Raw genomic sequence first — 23,866 nt, forward strand, 5'->3', positions numbered from 1 at the left:
ATCCAGGGATGATGTCAAGCGAACCATCCCATGATGCCAAGCAAATCATCCCTGGAGGATTTGCTTTGACTAAACATCTTTGCACTAACATCTTTGTCAAATTTTTCTTAATTCTTTTTCGAATTTATCCTTTGGAATGTATTAACCTGAGATTATGACAAAAATATAAAATTCCACATTTTGTAAACAAATATCAAATTTCTAGAATCTGACTGAATACCTGCTGATAAAAAAACTATCAACTTTCTCTAGTTCACGTGGAGGTGGGGTTCGCTTGACAACACTACATTTCTAGGCACATCCCCCTAAATTGTTGATAAAGTCTGTGCATCATCAGATAAATATAAAAGCTGTCAATTTACACTTCCTCAGGGATGATAAGCAGCGAGTTCCCTCATCCTGAGATGATCTGGTTTTTTTTTCAAAGAAATTTTTTAACATTAAGTTCTTAATGATATATAGATGGTGTACGCATATGTATTCTAGTTTCTATTTTTTCTTTTTTTTTCTCTCTCTATTCTCTTTGCTTGTACTATGTGGGATGATTGTACGTGTTGTTGAATATTGGTAGAGTGCCTGTGACTGCCTACCTGCCCCCAATCACTATTTTGTTGGTGATTGTGGGTTTGAACCCAGATTCTCTTTGATCACCTTTTTATTTGACTGTATTATACAATGAAACCTGTACAAAACAGAATGTCAAGGGACTAAAATAATATTTAAGGCAAGTTTCCATTTTATAAAGGTACACAAACACAAAACCATTAATCAATGAAGGGACTATTTTTTATTCTGTCAGAGACAGGTTTGTCTCATTCAGTGTCCATCTCAGGTTTTACTGCACAGTGATACCCAGCTAACGAACGACTTGGCTTACAAAGTTTTCAGCTAACATGTGATTCCGGAATGAATTATCATCAATAGCAGAAGCATCACTGTATTTGAAACATGAGTTTGAGAGTCATCTATCTTTCACAAGAGGCAACTGAAAAAAAGGAGTTTTTTTTACGCAGTTGTTTTGAGGGCAGCTTTCCTTGGACTATTCCCAAAGCATAGGGTTTAAAAAAACAGGATCAAACTTCACTCAAAGGTGGCACTGTAAAACAAAATTAGACATAACACATAAAAATGTAACACAAACAGTGCATAATTAATGTTTATACCAACTTTGTGTTGTATAACACTACCATATTTCAACATTCTCACCCTTTCACTCGTTTAGATGTGGTCAAAGCTAAAAAGGGTGCTTATATTGAAATGTAATAGTTTTATATAACCCATGTCATAAACAGTAATTATGTACTGTTTTTGTTGCATTTTAAGTATTATGTTGAGTTTTTTTTTTTTTCATTTTACAGCAGCACCTGTGAGTGAAATTTTAACTATTGAGTTAATTTTTTTTTTTTTAATTTGTAAAAAATAAAAACTCTAGACCAGTGTTTCCCAAAGTGGGCATTATCGCCCCCTGGTGGACAAAGAAATGGTCCAGGAGGGCGATAAAAGCTAAGGATTTAACATAGAATCCTGTGGGTTCACTTGAGTTGAAGGCGATGAGAGAAAAATAATTCTGATAAAGGGGGCGTTAAAACAAGAGGTTTGGGAAACACTGCTCTAGGCCATAGTTTCCTCTAACCTTTTTTGTCCCATTGCCCGCTTCAGAAATTTTTTCTCACATCATCCCGTCCCCCTCCAATGCAATCTAACCCATGGGATCCTATGTTATACTCGTAGCTTCTACCGCCCCCTCTAGAACTTTCCATTACCAACGTTGGGAATTACTGCTCTAGACCATAGTTTCCCAACCTTTTTTGTCCCATCGCCCCCTTCAGAAATTTATTTATCCCATCGCCTCCAATGCAATCTAGCCCATAGGAACCATCCTATGTTATACCCGTATCTTCTACTGCACCCAGGGGGCGTTAACACCCACGTTGAGAATCACTGCTCTAGACCATGATAAACGTGGTTTGTACTTATATGTCAAAAGGTTCATTTGTTAACAATTTATAAAATGTGTCCAGGACTTTGCATGCACCCTGTATATTTCCCCAGTCCCATTTTACCAATTTTTCTTCTATTAAAAGTGAATGGGAGTTGTCAGTCATTAGTTTTCATGTATGATCATGTCTAAGGTCAGTGGTAGATAACAATAAGTGAATGAAGAAATCTTTTTGATGGGAGTTATCTGCTCATGAGGGTTTCTTAATTTATGATCTCGCTCTCTTATCTCATTTTTCCCTTGTGTGGTTTTAGAAACCACTCAACTACTAATCTTAGATGGGATAAAAAAAAAAGCCTTACTTTGTATTCTTATCTCTACACATGCTGTTGATGGGCATAAAATAAGAGCAGTGTTCTTTTGAATATCTCCATGATTGTCTTTACTTGTAGTCTTGAATATATAATCTTGAGGGATTTCAGTTCTATCAAACCCACTATGCACTGCAGACTTCCTGAGCATTTATTAACATCATGGCAAGTATATAATGTTTCTAACTAATGCAATTTAGGTTTCAGTTGTGTTCAACATGTTATTTCAATTTTAAAGCTTGCTACACACGTTCAGGTTTACCTGTATAGGCAAACCTGAACAGTTTGGTGTGTTCACATCAGAGGCGGATTTAATGACGGGCCTACTACTACTAAACTATGCATGTGCCTCTTCCATATTCCTCTGCAGAACTTCTAACGAATTAGTACATGCTAGAATGTGTGAGTATGTGTAGGGAACCTGGCGTGAAGTTTGGTTATGTGTTGTATGCCGCCATCAATTTTTCTGAGTAAAGTGTAATTGATTGAATAATTGTATCGTTGTAGGCCTGCTGCTCTCTGTGGGCCCACAGAGCTATGACTACGGAGGGGTCCTAAAAATCCTAATGTTACTTTTTCTAATTTAAAGAGGAGGGGGCAATATTTTCTTCTGTGCATGGGGGCCTTAACCAACCTAAATCCACTTCTGCACATCATTCTGGTATGCCTAATACTTAACCTCACATGTACCATGTGAACATTCTTCTGGGGAATTTTTAACAAATTGGAATTCAGTTATACCTGTAAATTGAGTGAAAAAATCCATTGAGGTCAAAAAACACTGTGCAGGTACATTGGATGGTTCCTACAAATGTTTGGGTATACCTGTACAGCTACTCATAGAATCAGGCCCGTTTCTCGCATGGGCAAATGGGGCATATGCCCAGAGCCCACGAATTTTCAGGATCCATTCGGATGCAGAAATTGAAATTTTCTCTCAATATTTGAATTTTTTGCTAAAATATTTAAAAATAGTTTCAATTTTATCTTTTTTAGGGAGCCCTCAATTCCCTTATACCCCTGCATATGCTTCTGATTTGAAGAATGCTATATATAAAGGGCCTAAAATAAGTTGTTTGCTCAGGGCCCAAACCTTTGAGGGATTGGTCTCTGCATACAAACTGAGTCATCCAGTTTACCTGAGCAGATTAGTTTTTTCATTCTGTACAGGTATGCCTGTCAGATAAACTTGAACATGTGCAGCAGCGTTAAGGGAGACAATAACTTCTGTATGCATATCACTTTGTTTTCAGTAGTTTCACTGTCATTTTGTCTTATTTGCTATTTCCTTTTTTCACCTGTAGATGTTCGAGCTAGGGAAAAGAAATTCAACAAGAAAGGAGCCTCGTTTGCAGAGAAACTTGCTATATTCAGCGGTGGATCTCCAACTAGCAATGTAGCCATGTCATCTCCAGTTTCCAAGTTATCGAAAGAAGATGAACTGAAACGGGAATCATTGGTTCTGAGGAGGAGAACAACTTTCGAAAGGAGTGTAGCTGAGAAAGAAGAATCAAAGAACCGGAGGTCGTCTTGTGTTTCGCCAGAAACAACCAGCAAAAGTCTGCTGATTGAAGACCGTAGACACTCCACAGAGCTCTCAAAATCTGCAGAGAAAGTTCAAGAAATCATTGGCAATGCTGCAGCTAAGAAACCACCTCCTCCTCCAGTTCCAGCCAAGCCTAAAGTCAAGCCTAGGTTACATCATGCCCCTACAGCTTCTGCTATTAGCAATCTGCCAGAGGATTCTAGTTCTCATGTTCTCGATAAAATAGCCATGAAAAACAGGAGAAACGAAGATTATATTCAGGATTTGAATAAAGATGTAGATGACAATTATACTGTAATATATTCCAGTAGGACTTTATCGTCGCCACCTGTAGCTGAAAGTAATGGATCACTTGATATGGTTCATAATGGTGAAAAGCCTTCAATCGACTTTGTAGAGACTGGTTATTCACAACCTGACCATGAATCATATTCATTAGATTCAAATGTAACAAATCGTGAAAAAATCAGTGACTTCGATTCTTTGGCTCGTAAAGAGATAGCTGAGTTACGACGTCTATCACTCGAAGAAGTGGCAGCTTGTACTGCTAATAACCAGTCTGAAGTCATTGGCACAACAGAGAGTGAATTCACTTCCGATCCTACTGTAGATAGTGTACATAGAGCAATGTTTGAAGAAAGTACGCGGCGGGATGCTGAAAATATTCATGAAAATATTGTTCATACTCCAGAAACATCTGAATGTAAATTGGAATATACATCTGTCGCAGAAGACGATGATTTGGACTGTTCATTGCACTATGATTCATCTAGTGCAATTCATGATGCAGAAACTGTCGAGGAGGAACCTTTGGAAGAGGAGCAGGCTTCTGTACTTAGTTTTTCACAAGAATTTATCGACAGAAAGGAGAACTTCACTGGCAATTCAGTTCCAGAATCGAGTTCTGAAATGCATTCCTTCTCAGATGAGGTGGTTGATCATGAAATCAGTACACTCAGCAGAGAAGATTTTCTTCAGATTAATGTACATTCATTAGGAATGCCATTAGAGAAGATTGACGAAGACGATCCGGTAAGTGCTTGCAAAATATTTTTCTGTTACAAAGATAACACTAGACAGTGCCGTCTTAACGCATGGGTCCACCCGGGTACCTCAAGAGAAAAAAGCCTCACAAAAATGAAATGATGTTGAAATTTCTGAGAATTCATCATGTAAGGGCCTTAGAAAAATCATTTGGCCCAGGGTGCCCATGATGCTTTTAAGACGGCCCTGACACTAAACAACAAATCTTGAAGTTTCTACGTCCCCAAAACAAAAACTATAATTTCTTATATAATTTTGGTGTGTTGAACATGAATTTGACAATAAAAAAAGCTGGGCTGGCTATGGTTTTCTCAGAAATTGCAAATTTACTACATGTATAATAGTGCAATATGTTGAAACAAAACATAAGTATATAGAGAACAAAAACGCACAGAAAACACTTTACCAATATTATAGAAGCACAACATTAATATGCATAATACAACAAAAATATATTTAGAAATGCATTACAGCACAATAGTTCATTTGTCTGCATCTGACGCATACTTTGTTTTGCATCACATTTGTACCAGACAATGGAGCCGCAACTAGATGCTTGGTCAACCAGGGCAAGCACGTATATTGGTGCCTCCCTCTGATGTTGGAGAGGTTAAAGGGTGAAATTTGCACCCATCTGGTCTGGTGCCAAAGGCATCAGACCTGCCTGCGACCTCCTAGTTGTGGCCTTGACCACACATAAAGAACATCTCTTAAAATTGTCCAACAGTAGTTAGCTCAGCATCAAGGTTGAACATTTTCCCTGGTAATGTTGTCCTGTGGTCCTTGCCACTTTTTCACCATACAATAATGCTTGTAAAGCACTTTTAAACTGTTAACAGAGCAATATCTCAAAAACAAGAGCCAGTAAAACTTTCGTGGTTATATTCATATTCCACAATTCAAACCATTTGGAATTGTATATTTTTATGTCAGAAATTTATGAATTTTTATTTCGGTTTTATTTTCTTTGGCAACTTATTTAGGCTTCCGGTGGGACAAATTCATCATCTACTGACACACCAGACACAGAAACTGTCATAGACATTTTTCCATCAGACGTGCCTCCACTGCCAGTGGATAATGAATGCGAAACTGCTCAACAAGAAGTTCTGTGTGAAGATAACCAGTCATACAATGCTCAATCTATGACATGTACAGAAGAGGAAGAAGAAAATGTAGAAGTAAATAGAGTTTCCGAAGAGGAATATTTACAGGCAACAAAGAATTCATATCATGAGGAAGAGCATGACATGACCAGTCAGCAAGTTTATGAGGATGATAATGAGCTCTGTGATGAGAATGAATTAGCTGAAAGTGCTGATCAACTTAGTCCTCTGGATGTTATTGACCAAATGGAACTTCGGCTGATGCAAGAACTTGAACAGCAAGCACTTGAGGTACATAGATAGCTTTTTCCATGGTTTCTGCCTTTCATTTAAGTTAAACTCAATTGACTAACTTTTGATTATGAATTTTGACAATACATTCTGATGTAATTTTTGATGTACGTATAGGATTATGGCGATGAATCAAATGAGCAGCTAGAAGAAGAAGTGAGTCGACAGCTTTTGTATTTATCTGATGATGCAGACTTCATCGACGATTTAGATGTTCCTAGAAATGTAGTGCCACCGAGCGAACCCCCGCCTCCACCACCACCTGAACTAGAGAAAGTCGATAAGGTAGAGATTTTTTTATCAGCAGATATTCAATCAGATTGTAGAAATTTGATATTAGTGCACAAAATGTAAATGTTTATAATATTTTTGAAATTATCTCAGGTTAATCCATTCCAAAGGATAAATTCGACAAAGAGAATTAAGAAAGAAATTTGGCGAAGACGTTCAGATTTCTTGGGATTGGATTCTCCATCAGGGATAAATGTTGGTAAGTAGCTTATCATTCTTTCTAAGGCAAAAACCACTGTCAGGAATTGGCTCATTTTTATGCTAGTCTCAGATTGGACGCAGATGTGTATTTCAATAGTTACCCACCAGTTAATCTTTCAATGGCATGACTTTGCACAAGCACTGCATTGGTCACTGGTGGCGGATGAACAAAATAAATGCAATTATTTCCATTAATACTGCGTCAAATTAAAATAATAACCTGAGCATAGCCTTGTACATTACTACAAGTCCCCCCCCCCTTTGCTTGTAGATGATTTACCTCCGCCTCCACCTGGACTAGAAGAGCTGCTGAAATCTGAAATGGAATTGCAGAGGGAGCAGAGGCTGTACATGGAGAAGCATCTTTCGCTTGCAGATTCTGATTATGTTTCAGCGACAGAAACTCTAAACTCTTTGACAGATTCTACTACTTTTAGTCCAAGTAATGATTATAATAGCTTTATACCAAATATTACTTATGTTCTGATTCAATTATTTTTGATATTTTAAAAATACATACACACTTGTATTTAATATTTTCTCTGATTTATTCCAGCATCCTGTACATTTTGTGATTCTAATGTAATTATGTATTATCCTGTGCTTATGCCCCTCCAAAATCTATGTACAGTCGAACAGTCAATGCTCGAAATAACGACCCCATATTATAGCGACCATTCTATTCAATGACTGATTAGATAAGTCCAGAACGTTTTCATATAACCCCTATCATTTTTTTTCCTTTCGATATAACAACCCTCCCGATATAACATCCGTTTTTGACAGTGCGAAGGGGTCATAATATTGAGCGTCAACTGCATATAAAATTGATTTTCTGTATTTTTCTATACCAATTTACACTGTTTGGCTGATCGTCGCAAAATTTTGCATATATATACCAGACGGGGGGGGGGGGGCAGACTTGAACCGATAGGCTACTTTAAAAGTTTTTCAGAATCGGGCAAATGCCTAAAATGGGCAGAAAACTGTCCGGCAAAAATGGTTCCTGTTCATTGATAATTGAACCTAAATTTTTGTCTATATAAAATCTTTAAGAGATTTCGTTCATCTATATTATAACTTGTCAATATAATTAATGTTATAATTAATCCTTTCACTGTAACATTATGAAAAAATGAAATAATTATCACTTAAATTTTTTGGTGTCATTTTAGTTCTAATTAAAGTCTTAAAATGTATATATATTTTTTAGAAAAATTATTTTGTATACAAGTTTTTTGTAAAAAATCTTTGGCAAGACTTGAAATAAACAACCTATAGGCAAAATTTGCTTGAATGTAACTGATACTCTGATCAGTTGCATATTTCAAATTTTATAAAACTTGTATTGTGTAAAGCCAGGATTACACTATAGATTATGCAGTAAACATTTTTTCAGGGGGTGAAAAATGTAACTGAATTTTATTTATTAACATATTTGAGAAACTTGTTGTCCCACACTTGTGCTGTCATCTGGTAATCGTAAAGAAATGCAGCCTTTATTCTTTATTTTTTGTGCCTCGCCACAGAGAGCAAACAGGCCTACAACAATAAAATTATTTAATCATTACAACAGATGGCAACACTACACATAACAAGCATTACACAGAAACGAACTTCATGTCAGGTTCACTACATATACACATACATTCCAACTTGTACCAATTCATTTGAAGTTCCGCAGAGGAATATGGACTAGGTGCATGTCTGGTTCAGCATCAGCAGCCTTTATTTTTCAAAATAATAACGCCCATTAATGTATGTTAGAGATGTTAAAAAGTAAGTGATACTTTGAAGTTCCATCAGTAGTGAAAGTGTTAAAATAATAGTTATTTATCCCTAGTGTATCACTGAAAATCTATTCGCGGTAGAACTGGTTATTGTAGTACTAGTAACTTTACACTGAAGAGAGTGAACCTATCATGGGCACTTGCCATTTGAGCCCCCTCCCCCAATAATTATTTTGCACACAATGCACCTTCCCTTTCCTAGGCATGTGTCCCACAATATGGGACAATCGGCAACTTTCAGCTCCTCCAATGTTCTCTTCATGTCGGCACCTCTGGAAACTACCTTAGATGTGAGAGATGTAGTGATTTGTGATATTGTATTTGTATTATGGTCATATATAAGTATGTGTTCACTGTTTAAGAAAATAATTATTGTACAGCTTATGCACTTATGTTTCTAATGTGTTCATAATTTAATTTATAACAAATTCAGGTAAGGAATATACTGCCGAGTATATGATGGAGGTACTCGATGCTGAAGTTTTTGATGCTGTACCTACAGAGTATTCTCAAAGTGAAACCTGGATTGTTGAGGTAATTATTATAGCTCCGAAAAATACATATAAATTAAGTGTTTTATCAGTAGATTAAGCGAAAACAACAGCACTGGAAGCTGCAGGACTGTGGGAACGGTAATTATGTTCAAATAATATAACAATATGATAATTAAAAAGTAATGAAAATAAATGAACAAAGTACAGCGACATAACTAGACAACAAAGAAATAAGGAATCGGAGTCGCCATCTATGAAAACAATTTTGAACTAAGAAGTTAGAATATACGATTTCTTCATTGGGGAAAACAATCAAAGATGGATGGATCACGATGTAAGAAGTGTAACGATAAAGTGATAGACGTGAACGAATTTTTCTTGTGTACAGTGTGTAAACAATATATACACCCCGTTTGTGCTGGATACAACGAATCTGCATTTAGAAGGATGGCAAAAGACAAAAGAAGCAAATTCACATGTAAAATCTGTGAAAATGAACAAGATGAAGGAGCCACAGCGGTGAATGATACACAGCAAGACAATTTTGACAGGATAGAAAAAATCATGGGTGATTTCAAATTGGAAGTAAAGGAAACCATCCAACAAGTCACAGAAAAAATCATACATAAACAAGAAGCAATGGAAAATGAAATGAAGGAGGTTATAAAGTCTATAGAATACAACTCAAAATGCATGGAAGATTTTTCAAAGCAGGTAGAAAACTTGAAAGAAATGGTTCAACAAATAAGTAGAGAAAATCAAGAACTCAAGATGGAAAATAAAAACATGAAAGCAGAAATAGGAAATTTTGAAATATCATATGAATGAGTTAGAAACCAAAATGAGACGAAATAACATTGAGATAAATGGAATACCAGAAAGCCCAAATGAGAATATACAAGAAATAATTCAAGCAGTAAAAACACAACTACAAATACCTGAAAAAACTAAAATTGAATGTGCTCACAGAGTCCCAACAAGAAATGAGAATATACCCAAACCAATCATAGTAAGATTCAATAGTGAAACATCAAAAAACATCTGGATTCAAAAGGCTAAGCGACAAAATACCCTTACAGCAGATAAAATAAACCCGATCTTTCAAGATGTCCGAATATATGTGAACGAACATCTAACAATTGAAAACAAGAAGTTATTTCACCTGGCTAGACAAACGAAAAACAAACTGGATTTCAAGTTCGCGTGGGCGAAAGAAGGGAAAATATTTCTCCGGAGGGATGAAACTTCAAGAGTAATCAGAATAACAAACCAAGAACATTTGCAAAAGTTAGAATCAAGCCACAGTACAAATGATCACAGAGAACTTTCTCGAAATGCAGGACCAACGACCTCTGGAGGACATTAGTGAAGCAAAAAAATTTATGAACTGCCCCAGTGAACCAAACTCAACATTGACGTTTCTTACATTGAATATCCAAAGTATAAGAGCAAATTTTGACAGTCTGGTGGTATTTCTTAGAACTTTAAATGAATTAATAGATATTATATGCCTAAGTGAAATATGGATTGAAAGTGAAGAATTATTTAATTACTATATTGACAATCTTGAGGGAATAATAGATTACTATTGCTATATAAACAGTAGAACATACAATAGAGCCGGGGGAGTAATAATGTATATAAATAAAAATATCAAATCAATACAAAAGAAAAATGTTAAATTTTTAACTGCTGAAGAATTATGTATATACCTCCCTGATTATGACATTGATTTATTACTCTTATACCGTTCGCATTCTTTCTCCATCTCACAATTTAATGATGAATTAGAACAAAATTTACAGAAATTGAAGCAAAATACTTTAATAGTGGGTGATATTAATATAAATTTACATGGAAATGATAACGAAACTTCTCAATATCTTAACATAATGGCAATAAATGGACTGGTCCCCCTTCACAAAAATATAACAAGAGAAACAAATAATAATAAAACTTGTTTAGACCATGTATTCTATAGATCAAAAATAAATTCAATAGAAAAATTCACAGTGTATAAAACTCAGATAACAGATCACTATCCAGTATTAGGATACATAAACTTTTTACAAAAGAAAATAGAAGAAAATGAAAAAAACAAACATATAAAAATAATAAATTATGATAAATTTGAAAAATTCATTGAAAATATAAATTTCGTTAGTGTCATGGAAGAAAGATGCATACAAAATAAATACAAACGATTCGTGGATATCATACAATCAAACTCTAATTTATGGACGAAACAAGTCAAGATGAAACCCAAAAAAAGTAAAAAAAACTGGATCACAAAAGAAATAGTAAATAAAATAAATTATAAGGAAAAATTATACAAAAAATACAAAAAGTACCCAAATATTATGTCATACGAGCAAGACTACAAAGAATACAATAAGGAACTGAAAAAGTATATTAGAAAAATAAAACAGGAATATATCAGAGATACTTTTACGAAATGCGAGAATAACAAAAAAATGCAATGGAAATGTATAAATCAGAATATACTTAATAAAAGTGCAAAGCAAAATATACTCCCAATCTGTGATAACCATAACATTTTAGCGAAGAAATTTAACGAAGACTTTGTTACAAGAAACTTGGAAGAAATAGAAATAAACACAGTCTGTAATTGTGAAGATGACCAAACAATGACTAATTCTAACAATTCTATGTACTTCTTTGAAATTAACGATTATGATATTGATAAGGTTATGTCAGAATTGAAGACTAATAAAGCAAGTGGAATTGACCAAATTACCCCTAAGATGATGAAAATAATTGCCCATTATCACGTGGATGTAATAAAAAACCTAATTAACTCATCTATAACGGAAGGAGTCTTTTTTAGTGATTTAAAGTATGGCATAGTACACCCCATTTATAAATCAGGAGAGACAAATAACTTACTGAACTATAGACCCATATCAATTCTTCCAATATTTTCAAAAGTAATAGAAAAGTGCATAAAAAAACAGCTCGTAGATTTTCTTAATTATCAGCATTATTTAGCTCCTAACCAATACGGGTTTCAGAAAAGTAAGAATACAGAAATGGCCATCTTAGAGCTGTGCAATTATTTAAATACCGGGTTCAACTGCAATAAATTTTCTATAACGATATTTCTGGATTTAAAAAGAGCCTTTGACTACGTAGATTTAGAGATACTCACAGGAAAATTGTCAACAGCTGGTATACGTGGAAACATATTGAGCTGGTTTAAATCATACTATTCAAATAGGAAACAAGCAGTTAAAATAGGTGAAGAAATGAGTACATTCATAGAAGTAAAAAAAGGTGTCCCCCAGGGATCTGTGCTTGGCCCGATATTGTTTCTCATTTACATAAATGATATATTCAAACTCAACATAAATGGTAAATTAATCTCATTCGCGGACGATACAGTACTGTATGTTGAAGACACTGAAATTACAAATTTAATAAAAAAAGTTGAAGAGGACCTATTTAAAATCAGTAACTGGCTCAAGAAAAATAAACTAAAACTAAACATACAGAAAACTAAATACATATGCTTAAAAACAAGAAACATAAATAGTTTGGCAAATTTAAGTATAAAAATTCATGATCATTGTCCGTGTCAACATATATTACAATGTAACTGTCAAGAAATTGAAAGAGTACATGAATACACCTACCTAGGAATAATAATACAAGATGATTTAAAATGGAAATCACAGTGTGAAAAAATAATAAAAAAATTAAGAATATATGCAGCAATTCTTTATAGACTAAGAGACACAATAGACAATAACTTTCTAAAAGATTTATTTTATGCTTGGATATATTCAACAGTAATATATGGAATCACTGCTTGGGGAGGTGCATATCAAACAGATATACAAAAACTAGATAATATATATAACAAGATAAGATCCCAAATAACAAGCACCACAATAAACACCAACAAAACAGAATGCCATAAGCTAACTATAAGACAAAACTATGTTTATAGACTAATAAAATTTTCATTCTTAAACAATAATTGGTTAGAAATGAAACAAAATAGAATGTCATGTAGATTAAATAACATATATAAAGTTCCAAAAACAAATAAAACGTTATTTCAAAAGAGTTATAGATATACCGCTCCAAAAATAATAAATCTATACCATACAATCAATCATACAAATAATTACATAAGATCTAATAACAATATATTCACGTTTTCTATGAATACCAGTCTAGAATCTATATTACAACAATAATACAACCACATGATACAATCCATCTGTATGTAAAAATTTCTTTGTAACATAAATACAAAAAAAAACAAAAAAAACTGTATATTGAACAATTATAAACCGACCTAAACCATAATAGGCTGTTGCTAAGAAAAATAATCTACGGAGAAACCCTGTAGACCTACTGGAAGGACAGGCATGTCCCTTGAGGTCAAAAGTGTATGTTTAATGTGTTTCTGTATATGCTTGTATATGTGTTTGTGTGTTATTAAAAAAAAAAAAAAAAAAAAAAAAAAGTTCCTTTGTATTACAAACTGTGTTTTTCCTCATTCTTTAGTATTTGAAACCTCATTAATTAGGATATTGTTAGTCTTCCTTCCACTAAAAACTGGATTCCAACTTTAATTTGTGCATTTCGTTGAATTTTGTAATATTGATTTTGAAAACAATGATAAATAATCTTAATTTAGCTTGAAGCAGAATTATAATGAAAACTCGTATCTTTTTCTTTTATTGTCAGGAGTGCCAAAGTCCAGTATCAGACTTGGGAATACACGAAACAAGTTCTGATAAAGGTATTTTTGTTGATTTTTAATTTTTAACTTTCTTCTTAAGTAAAACAAATTATGAAATGCTCAAATTTTTAATTTTTAAAATTGTTGTTTCCATATGTTTGGCAAACAGCTGATGGAATTCTGCACACAACGCCAGATACTTTTTTTCAGGTTATCTAGAAATTATCCTTCCATTTCTCTTACAGTTCAGACTTAATACAAAATGTGTTTTGCAGTTTTGGACGATAGATCATTTGTATCCATACAATATCTTGGATCTTTGCAATAAAAGATCATGAAGCAGTGCCACAAGATCCTTTAATAATTAAATTTTCCTTTAATAATTAAATAATCATCTCCAAATATAACCAGCATTTTGAGGAATCTTATGTTACCAAGTGGAGAGAACATCTTTCTCAACACATACATTGTAATGGTGGCCTTTGTCATTTGTGAGCTATTAGTTGATTGCTGCTGCTGTCCTCATATGGAGCCATTCATGGTACAGCCATTATGGTATGTTTTTCTTGGAACATATATATAGGTAGTATGTTTTCATACCTTAGGGGCAAGGCCGCAACTATATGCTTGGTCAGCCGGGGCCAGCACAGATTTTGGCTCCCCTTTGTAATTTTGAAGGCAGGGCCGTAACTAGAGGGGGCGAGGGGAACTTCCCCGGGCCGCAAAAGTTTTAGGGGCGGCAATTTTAGAGGGAACAAAATTATCATTTTAAAGTTGTGAGAGCTGTAAAATAATGTTTGCCCTGGGTGGCAGAAATCCTAGTTATGATCCTGTTGAAGGAGAGGCTTAAGGACAGTCCAGTTCCCGGGGCACACTAGAGCTCTGCTTAGGGGTAGAGCACTCATCCAGCAAACGAGAGACTAGGATTTGAGTCCCTGTTGAGGCAGAGATAAATTTTCTTCTTAAAATCATTAAATATAACCAGTCTTTCGAGGAATCTTGAATTTTATTACTCCTTCTCCATATGCTTACCTTTTTGTATACTACTGTTTCCATCTGTATAGAAAAAGGTGGGCTTTTGCTGCTGGAATCATAAGTTTTCAGTTATGATTTTTGCAACCTGTCCTCCAAATTTGAAAGACATGACAGCAATTCCAAAAACATGTAACAGGTATTTTTCAGAAACAAACTTCCTATTAGGTACTGAACATACGTGGCACACTCATTCCAACATGCACCAGTTCATTAGAAGTTTTTCAGAGTAATATTTACGAGGTGTAATAGCACTCTAAAGAACCATGGTGCGCAGTTGCTGAAAATTTAACTGCTACATTATTGAATAATTCTAGAAATCTATCAGAATTAAAAATTTTGCATATTGATGTTGCTTATGCTATTTATAATTCATCTTGAATAAACTTTTTTTTCTTATCTTTTTCAGAGAATAGTAGTAAGCATGCTGAAACTGCGCAGCAAAAAGCCAAAAACCATATCCACTCTCTTGGTGCAGCACCAAGGGCGAAGATTATGGATAGCAACAAATGGATAACTCAGGCGGAAAGAGTAAGGCTATTCAATATAGTTCGATAGTTTCATCAGCAATTAACAGGGCTTGACAAATCCCAGGTGCCAAGTTACCATGGCGACTGACAGATGGATATTAGCAGCTAAAATTTTTTCGGTGTAGTTGCTAAATTGGAGTTTGAGAATAGCACAAAAATATTTGGAATTTATATCTGCATATCTGCCAGCACATGAAAAAGGGTCACTATGTTCCGGGAAAAGTCGGAAGAAATATTATTTTGGGCCTGTTTTTCTCCAGTGAAAATTTTTTTTTTTTGGTTCCTAAAAAACTTTTTCTGACATCTAGATTTTTTTGCGATTTGTCAAACCCTGGCGATTACTGTGTAACGATCTTTCAATTAGTGATAAATATAGTGTACATCAACAGTCCAGTTCAAAAAGCCAAAAGCTCAAAATTCTATGCTTTGAGATGTTTGCGTTTTAACCTTCAAAGTGCTTCCATCAGCCAGGGATAATCAGTGTAATAGCATGCTCAATCATCCTGAGATGATCTGAATTTTTTCTTTTAACATGAAGTTCTTAAAATGCCATACAAATATATACTTGTTTCTTTTTTTTTTGTTTCAAAGAAAAACGGTCATCCAGGGCACCACGCCAAATCCAAACTTTGTTCACCCAAAATCCTTGAAAGAAACACGAAAACAGATAAATAGATGTCCGTCACAGGCTACTAAATGTAATTTTGATTCTAGTTGTATTGTAGGCCAAAGGGACAAAGCCTCGGATCAAATAAGGGAGCCCTGAACTATCAAGGGATTTCATCACTTCTCAAATTCTGAATTCTTCTATCAATTCTAGAATTATTTCTTTAATTCAGAATTTTCATAGTTGCTGGGATTATTTTAATTACTTTTATTTCTAATTCGGCATTTCTGTATTTCGTTAGTTCTGATTATTTCTTCCACTGAGTTATAGTTTTCATTATTCTTGGAATTTCTTCTTAAATTTAGTTTTTTATGTTTCAAATGTTCATTAAGCCTTTAAGCTGCATTGACGAGATATCTCGAATCCGTAGAAGCCTCTTATTTTAGCATCGGCAAGCCCAGATGTTTTGTGAAATTGATTTCTCAATGGGAAAACTTTTTCTCTATAGCCCTTTGTTTGCACTTGCTGAAAATTGGATGAAAGCCAACTTCATTAAAAAAGACATTTTGAAGAGGGTTTAGTCATTTCCAATTGCTGCTTAAATGGTTAATTCGAAATTTTATTTTTTGTGTTTACATTTAATTGTGTTTATATTTTTTTTATGGAGAATTGTTCAGCAATACTTCATATTCTGTAAAAAATATATGAATTTTAAGATGCCCCCTGAAAAATATGTAAAACCAGGTTTTCGAGGCTCCAAAAATATTTTTGCACTGGGCCCCATGTCTGGTGATAGAGGATACACTTTCATATGCAATAATTCCTTTTTCATATTCATAATTAATCACTAATTTAATTAATAATCAATCATTTATTTGGCTGCCAGGCACGAGTGGAGATACGGAGGAGCATTGCTCCCCCAGCGTCAAAGGTGGAGTTGACTGATCTAATGTACATATGAATTGACATCATTGTGCCCCCCAAACTTCCAAGTCTATCTCCGCCTATGCTGCCAGATTCTGGCACCGTAACTGGGAAAAAAAGCACGTGGACCAAGAACCAGCAAGAGCCAAAATCATGTAAATGTAAACAAAGACATACGTTTCGAGATTTATAGCTAGATCCATGAAGCATCTGAATTTGAGTGCCATCTATCTTTCACAAGAAAGACAACTGAAAAAAAAAATTGAATTTTTTTTAACCTTGCTGCACTGAGAGCAGCTTTTCTCTGACTTTCCTGTCGGAGTTAGTTTTCTCTGTATGGAACTGAATGGAAATCTCAACTGAGATTTAATTACAGTAGGGAGCATATAAGCAGAGTTAGACCTTGTTTTTTCGCAGTATGTAGAGGCATTTCCCGTCGTTCTCATGGGGTGCATAACTCAGAAAATTGCATTTATGAGTCATGCCATTTTCTGAGTTGCCACCTTTTTGAATTGGGCTGTCAACATGTATGAAAATATATGTGTAAGAAATTTGAATTCAATCATGCTATATTCTGTTAAATTTATACATTTTATAGTAATTTCTTTTATTTTTGTTGATGCACATTTAGCATGCGCCGCTAACCAAAAGAACTACAGTGGATCCTCTAGTGAGAGATGGAACATACACGCAGAACTTTTGGCTCGCTCAAGAAGCTGACCGTAAAGGACCAGTCACCGAAACGACTTCTCGTACTGCAATCGACAGGAGGTACTCAATGCCCCCTGCATATGGTTCTAAAGCTCCAGACGTGACTGTGCGAACATGGAGTGATAGGGAGTCTGAATACCAACAACAGCCCCGGCCAAAATCTGGTGCTTGGCCCGATTCATCTGCTGCTCAACAACCTCAATACCCCTCTTCCAATAACTCTGACTATTATCATAATAGGAGTTCTTCTTGGACCGAGTCAACTAATGGACTGGAAGAAAACACCAACCAATATGAAGTCGGTCACCAATGTTCATATTGTGGACAAGTTCTAAGTAAGTCCTACACTGTATTTATAGTATGTGTGTTTGAGTTGAGATGGCAATAGTTCTTATTTATTTAGTTTGAATTTGAAGAAAAATCAGACTAAATAAAAAAAATTTCTTGTTACAGCCGAAGGTTCAGCCATGGGCATCGATGCTCTCCAGTTATATTTCCACATCGAATGTTTCAGATGTTGCATGTGTGAACTGCAGCTGGGGAACGGTTCATGTGGAACAGATGTTCAAGTTAAAAACAGTCAACTTTATTGCCCCAAATGTTTCGCATTAGATTAAGGTAAGAGGCTCTCATTACCAGTATGGTTTCTTGTAGATGCAAGCGATACAGTGAAATCTCAATATAATGATACTCTGCGGCCCAAGGAAAAGTATCTTTGTTGAGGGACCTATCATTATATCAAGTACCATTGTAGCTGAATTTTACTGTACATGGATTGATAAGGGTTTTTGGCACATCTCTTTGAAGTTGGTTGTATCACTAGTTGGACCATTATATCTGTATCATTAAATTTGAGCATCTAGATTACATTTGCAATGGCAGTGTTTCCAAGCTCAGTTGAAGCTGAAAGTGCTATGCCATGCATTCAGCAAGGGTAATCAGGTTGGGCATCACCTTCAAAAAAGACCATGTTATATAGGTCAAAGGTCACTCTCTCCCCCTGCTAAAGTTTGTCAAAGATCGAGAACTGAAATCTGAAGTCATTAAATACTGTTTCACAACTGATTAACTGTCTGTATCTCTCTCGGGATGCTGCTCATGTTCACTTTATGTTTCGCCACCACTTTTGTTGAAAATGTTTGTGTACTTGCAGTACACATTCTTAACAATCACGAATGAGATATCTTGTCCAAACTCAAGTGGGAAAAATTCATTCCAGCTCTTCCTGTTTGTATTTTTTCCTTTTCACTATCACAAAGCTTCATTTTAATCAGGGCCTCAACTAGATATTGGCCAACTTACCAGCTGGCCCCAGCACAGCCAGAATTTCAGTGCCCCTTGCGTGTAGAAGCAGCAGTTGAAGGGTGAATTCGGAGCACCTTCTAATCCAGTGCCCTGGGCCCCAGACATGCCTGCTCCCTTCTAGTTGGGACCTGATTGTAACCCTGTAAACTAACTTCCCCTCCTCATACATTCTATGTTCCTGTTTAGTGATTTTTTATCACACATATACATAATTGGGAGAAATAGAATGCATGGGGAGCAGGGGCGTAGCCAGAAATTTCGTTCGGGGGGGGGGGCACCAAAGTGTCAGAACAATGGATTTGGCCATCTTTTTCCCTTTTTTCGGTCATTTTCTCACATTTCGGGGGGGGGGGGGGTACCAGACCCCCAAGTCCCCCCCCTCGTTACGCCCTGATGGGGAGGATGATAAATAGAGGGTGAGGGCAAAATAATTCTCTGCTTTCTACTGTACTGTTTTATACAGGGAATGTAGCAAACGGGTATGGTATTTTACTGAAGAACTGTTTATCCTAGAGGTAGACTTCCAATTAGAAAAAGTTTTCAAATAGCACGTAGTACTCAGATATGTTGTTCATGTTCCCAGGGGTTGTATAGTTATTAAAATAAAAAATAACTTTTTATACAGTCTCTGTGAGCCTCAAAACCCAATTGGAAAGTTTTTGCCATCTCTCATGATGCGCCAACAAAAAAAATCCATGTTTCCGAGTGCAATATTCACTGAGAAGTTTGAATTTGAAAAATAGAGGAAAGGTGGAAAAAACAGCTCTAAAAATTCAGAGAAAAACCGTTTTATCCATATTTCAAGCTGTTTTTTTTTTTCTCAAATTTCCTGTGTTTTTCAAATTTTAATATCTCGGTGAATATTGCATTTAGAAACATGTAATATTTTTTGTTTGCATCATGAGAGACAGGCAAAAACTTTTTAATTGGGTTTGGGGAACACAGGGACTGTATAAAAAGTTAATTTTTTTATTTTAATAACTATAAAACCCCTTGGAACATATAAATGGCATATCTGAGTACTACACGCTATTTGGTAGCTTTTTTCTAATTTGGAAGTATACCTCTAGGATCAACAGTTTGCCCGTAAAATGCCATCCTCGTTTGCTACGCACCCTGTATATAAGCAATGATAAATGCATTGTAATAAACTTGTGCAAAATTCTCTGCATTAAACATCTAACAGTTTTATTTTTGGACTATCTTTATAGGTTTTGTTTAGAGAAAATATCAGTCTGAGTTTTTCTTTGGATTTCTCTTTTTATCGAGGATCTTTCTAGAAGAATTCTCTTTGGTTTTCTTTGAAAATCAGTAGATCCAACAGTGGCGAGTGTTTGAATCGATATCATCTGATTTATGGGAGCAACTCAACAGAAGATGGTGGATCTACTCCTTTGTGAACAAGAAAAAAATAATTAATTTTAATCGGAGAAGATGGAAGAAATTACTTCCCGCCTTTTCCTGAAATGAAGCACGGAACTCGTATAATTTTTAGTTTTGTATAAAATCGAGTGAATATTTTTTTTTTAATGGTATCGAGTAATATGAAGAGTATTGTTTCTTGTGTGACTTGTGTAAAGTGTTAATCTGATTCTGTGTATTATAAAATAATTATATATATATTTACATATTAATTGTGTATTCCTATCTAAGCTTACTGTGTGAGCGATTCGACATGATTGTAAAAATTTTTTTTCCTGGATTGAAGAGTATTGACATTTTATATCGCTTTTAAGAATTCTTTCGATGGAAAGTTTCCATTTATTACAATTATTTTTCATTCCTTTTTTTAAAGTTGTTTCAAACGCTTTCTTTTCTTGTTCGTTTTCTTTTAAAAAAAGACTTTTGGCATTTATATTTATTATTTCGATTACGATTCAATCTGGATTTTTAGTTCTTTCAAAACTCGTTAAAATTTTTAAGTTTTTTGAAACTTAGGACTTGGCTTCATTGAAGTTTATGAAGTTAACTGTGTTGTTTTGTTGTTTAAGTTATAATTTCCTTTTACGATGCCAACAGCATTTTCCATTTTTGAAATCGATTTTTTTTCCCACTCGAATATGAGGTTTTTAATATTTGATAGTGATTTATATATAAGCACTCGTCTCATTGAATTTTTTTTTTCTTAGATATTCAGACATGTGTACTATTTCGTTTTATTGATCGAGACTTTTTCAATGTGTTAGTTATTATCTTTAAATAGTTTCGCTGTTTGTCTTATCGGTGTTTTTTCATTGCTTTAAGCAGTTTCTTCATTGGCTTCCACTTATATAAATAAAATTGCTCAAAATAGGGGAATGACACGCTATGAATTACTTTTATTGGACTTTGTATTCTCTCTGTAGCCTCTTTTTTTTTTAAAGGCTTTGGTACCGTTTGGTATATAATGCGAGTATCGTTTAAAATAAAAGTTCGATTCTTATACATTTAAAGATTTCTCGACTGTGGTTTGTGATCATGACACTCTCGACTTATGTCATTCTTTGTATATATCTGGACCTTAATGATGAGTATCTAAAGGAATATTTCTTTTCACAATTATGTTCGCAACTTGAATAATATTGCTTAAAAACGTTTGAGACTCAAAATCCATTGAATTTTTGAAGTCCTTTATTAAATACAACTCTGTGAAATTTGTAATTGGAAATTTGCCAAAGCATGAAACAGTATTAAAGTATTGACCAAAACGGCCTTTGAAAAAAATTGTTTTTATGAATCCGCCATTTTTTTTTATACACGCAATTAAATACCTCCGAAATATATATATACGAATGGCATTAATTGATTGATGTCGAAAGAATTTAGGGTCTGTTTCTTATTTCTATATCTGTTATGAAAATGAAATTTAAAAAGAAGTGAATGCACGTTTATGCGAATATTTACTGCCAAAATTTTGATGTGTACAGTGTCTCCGAAAAACTAATAGAAAATACATATTGATGTATATTTACGAATAAATCACATTTATATCTTATATCTGGTGTGCTGAGTTTTTTTTAGCTATCAATATTGTCTGTTATTGAAGGAAGCACCATAAAGAATGGGTGAAAAAAAACTGATTGGTGTCAAAATTTTATGCAGGAATTAAAGCTGTCCTGTGGGTAGGGCCCTAACTAGATGCTCGCTCAGCCGTTGGTGAGAGCATATTTTTAGCACCCCCTTGTAGTGTTGAAGGAAGGGTGAAATTTGTGCCCCCCCCCCCCCTCTGGCCCAGGGTACCAGACCCGGCTGCTCCCCTAAGTTGCGGCTCTGGCCCTTCATGTTGGAGAAGAACCTGGGCAAAGTGTCTCACCACTGAGAGCAAAAGAGGCCTACAATGTTACAATTATTCAATCATTACATTGCATTCATAGTTTGAAAAATTGATGGAAAATGGCACCCTTATATAACAGGGGAGATTTTCATTTATGAATTAATGTGTTGGGAGACGGGAGGGGGCAGGGCTATCTTAAGAGTATCGTGCCCCCCCCCCCCCCGAGTCAAGTAATTTTTCTGAAGCCCTTAACTAGAAAATTCTCTAAAAATTCAACCTACTACTCGTTTTCCTGAGGTCCCCGGGCCCCATAAAAAAAATCTCTGGGCTAGACCCCTCTGTCAGCCCTATAGGAGGGAACTATATCTACGCTCCCATTCTGCTTTGTTGCCATCCGTAATAACTATAGGAAGGCTGACAGTGGGCTAGGTCTAAATCTTATTTTATGTTTCTTCTATATAAATTTACGAAAGGTGATCGGTTCTAGAATGGGGAGCAAGGGCGTAGCCAGGGGGGGGGGGACTTGGGGGTCTGGTCCCCCCCCCCCCCGAAATGTGAGAAAATGACCGAAAAAAGGGAAAAAGATGGCCAAATCCATTGTTCTGTCACTTTGGTCCCCCCCCCCCCCGAACGAAATTTCTGGCTACGCCCCTGATGGGGAGGGACCATAATGACCCGTATATTCAGTGGCTGTTTCTCGCATGGGTAGATAGACACGTACCCAGGGCTGAAAATTTTTCAGGGCTCCAAAATTGGCTGTATTTTGTTATTTTAGTCTCTGCTCACGTACCCCGTACACCCAAAGCAAAAAAATACAAGCCAGGGCAAGCTCGCATTGTGGCGCCCTCGTGTAATGTTGATAGGTTAAGTGTGAAATTTGCTAACTCTTCCCCCTCTGTCCTGCGCCTGTGGCAGCAGACCCCACTCCCCCCTAGTTGCGGCCCTGTGTACACTTCTGCTTCAACAACGAGCACTGAATATAAGGGGAATTTTCATTTGTTCCGACCTTATGAGTACCAAGCCTTGCGCGATTTCTTCCCTTCCCGGCATCATTTCTGTGAAGATGGCCTGTATTTTCAACGATGCTCACTTGAACAATTCATTTGTCTTTACTGAAATCAATAAAAATTCTCAACTTATAAGACTATAACGGGATAATTATGACTAAGAATGTTCTTGTGCGTCAAATATTTGTCATGGGAATATTTGCCAAACGGATTCCCTTCCCCCGTGGAATACATTACTACTTGCAGTAATACTTCACTTCCCGCCATGGGGATTTTTTGGGTGATTCTAGCAATTAATATGTCTATCTCGTCTTTAGTATCATTTTAGGTGACAGCCAGCGTGTACTTGAAATCAAAATTTCCCGTATTTTTTCCTCGAGGGAATATGGTCAACCCAGCATTGAATGTAAATTGATGGCAACGTTTGTTTGGGGTAGCGAATGTCAGTGGTTGGAAATTCGGGCATAATTGGGCTGACAATATTCGTTCGAGGAAAATACGGGAAATCGGGCTTCGAATTTTTCTCAGCCACTTCGTTGGCAGAGCCGTCTCAAGAGTATCATGGGCCTTAGAGGAGAAATAGAGCCTTATATTTCTTCTCGATGATCATGGGCCCCCGGGCCAAGGGGTTTTTCGGAGGCTCTACCTGGTAAATCCTAGAAAATTTCAACCGGATCTCATTTTTGTGAGGCCCCTCTTCTCTTGAGGCC

General features: G+C 35.6%; 1 protein-coding gene across 1 annotated transcript in view; it reads left to right on the forward strand.

Annotated features, from left to right (window-relative positions):
* LOC149069963 (uncharacterized) overlaps positions 1–21,870 on the forward strand; it is a 143,715-nt gene extending 121,845 nt beyond the window's left edge. Inside the window, exons 10-20 of the mRNA XM_089249904.1 lie at positions 3,615–4,888; positions 5,884–6,297; positions 6,415–6,582; positions 6,682–6,787; positions 7,061–7,231; positions 9,013–9,113; positions 13,793–13,847; positions 15,229–15,350; positions 17,512–17,926; positions 18,045–18,209; positions 20,108–21,870. Coding sequence (XP_089106030.1) covers positions 3,615–4,888; positions 5,884–6,297; positions 6,415–6,582; positions 6,682–6,787; positions 7,061–7,231; positions 9,013–9,113; positions 13,793–13,847; positions 15,229–15,350; positions 17,512–17,926; positions 18,045–18,208 — 2,990 coding nt within the window. The 3' untranslated portion in view covers position 18,209; positions 20,108–21,870. The remainder of the gene's footprint in view (positions 1–3,614; positions 4,889–5,883; positions 6,298–6,414; positions 6,583–6,681; positions 6,788–7,060; positions 7,232–9,012; positions 9,114–13,792; positions 13,848–15,228; positions 15,351–17,511; positions 17,927–18,044; positions 18,210–20,107) is intronic.
* The last annotated feature ends 1,996 nt before the right edge of the window (positions 21,871–23,866 follow it).

The sequence above is a fragment of the Pholcus phalangioides genome, unplaced genomic scaffold, assembly GCF_987345545.1.
Source record: "Pholcus phalangioides strain wild (caught in Gottingen) unplaced genomic scaffold, Ppha-v1.0 ptg000022l_1, whole genome shotgun sequence".
NCBI lineage: Eukaryota > Metazoa > Arthropoda > Arachnida > Araneae > Pholcidae > Pholcus > Pholcus phalangioides.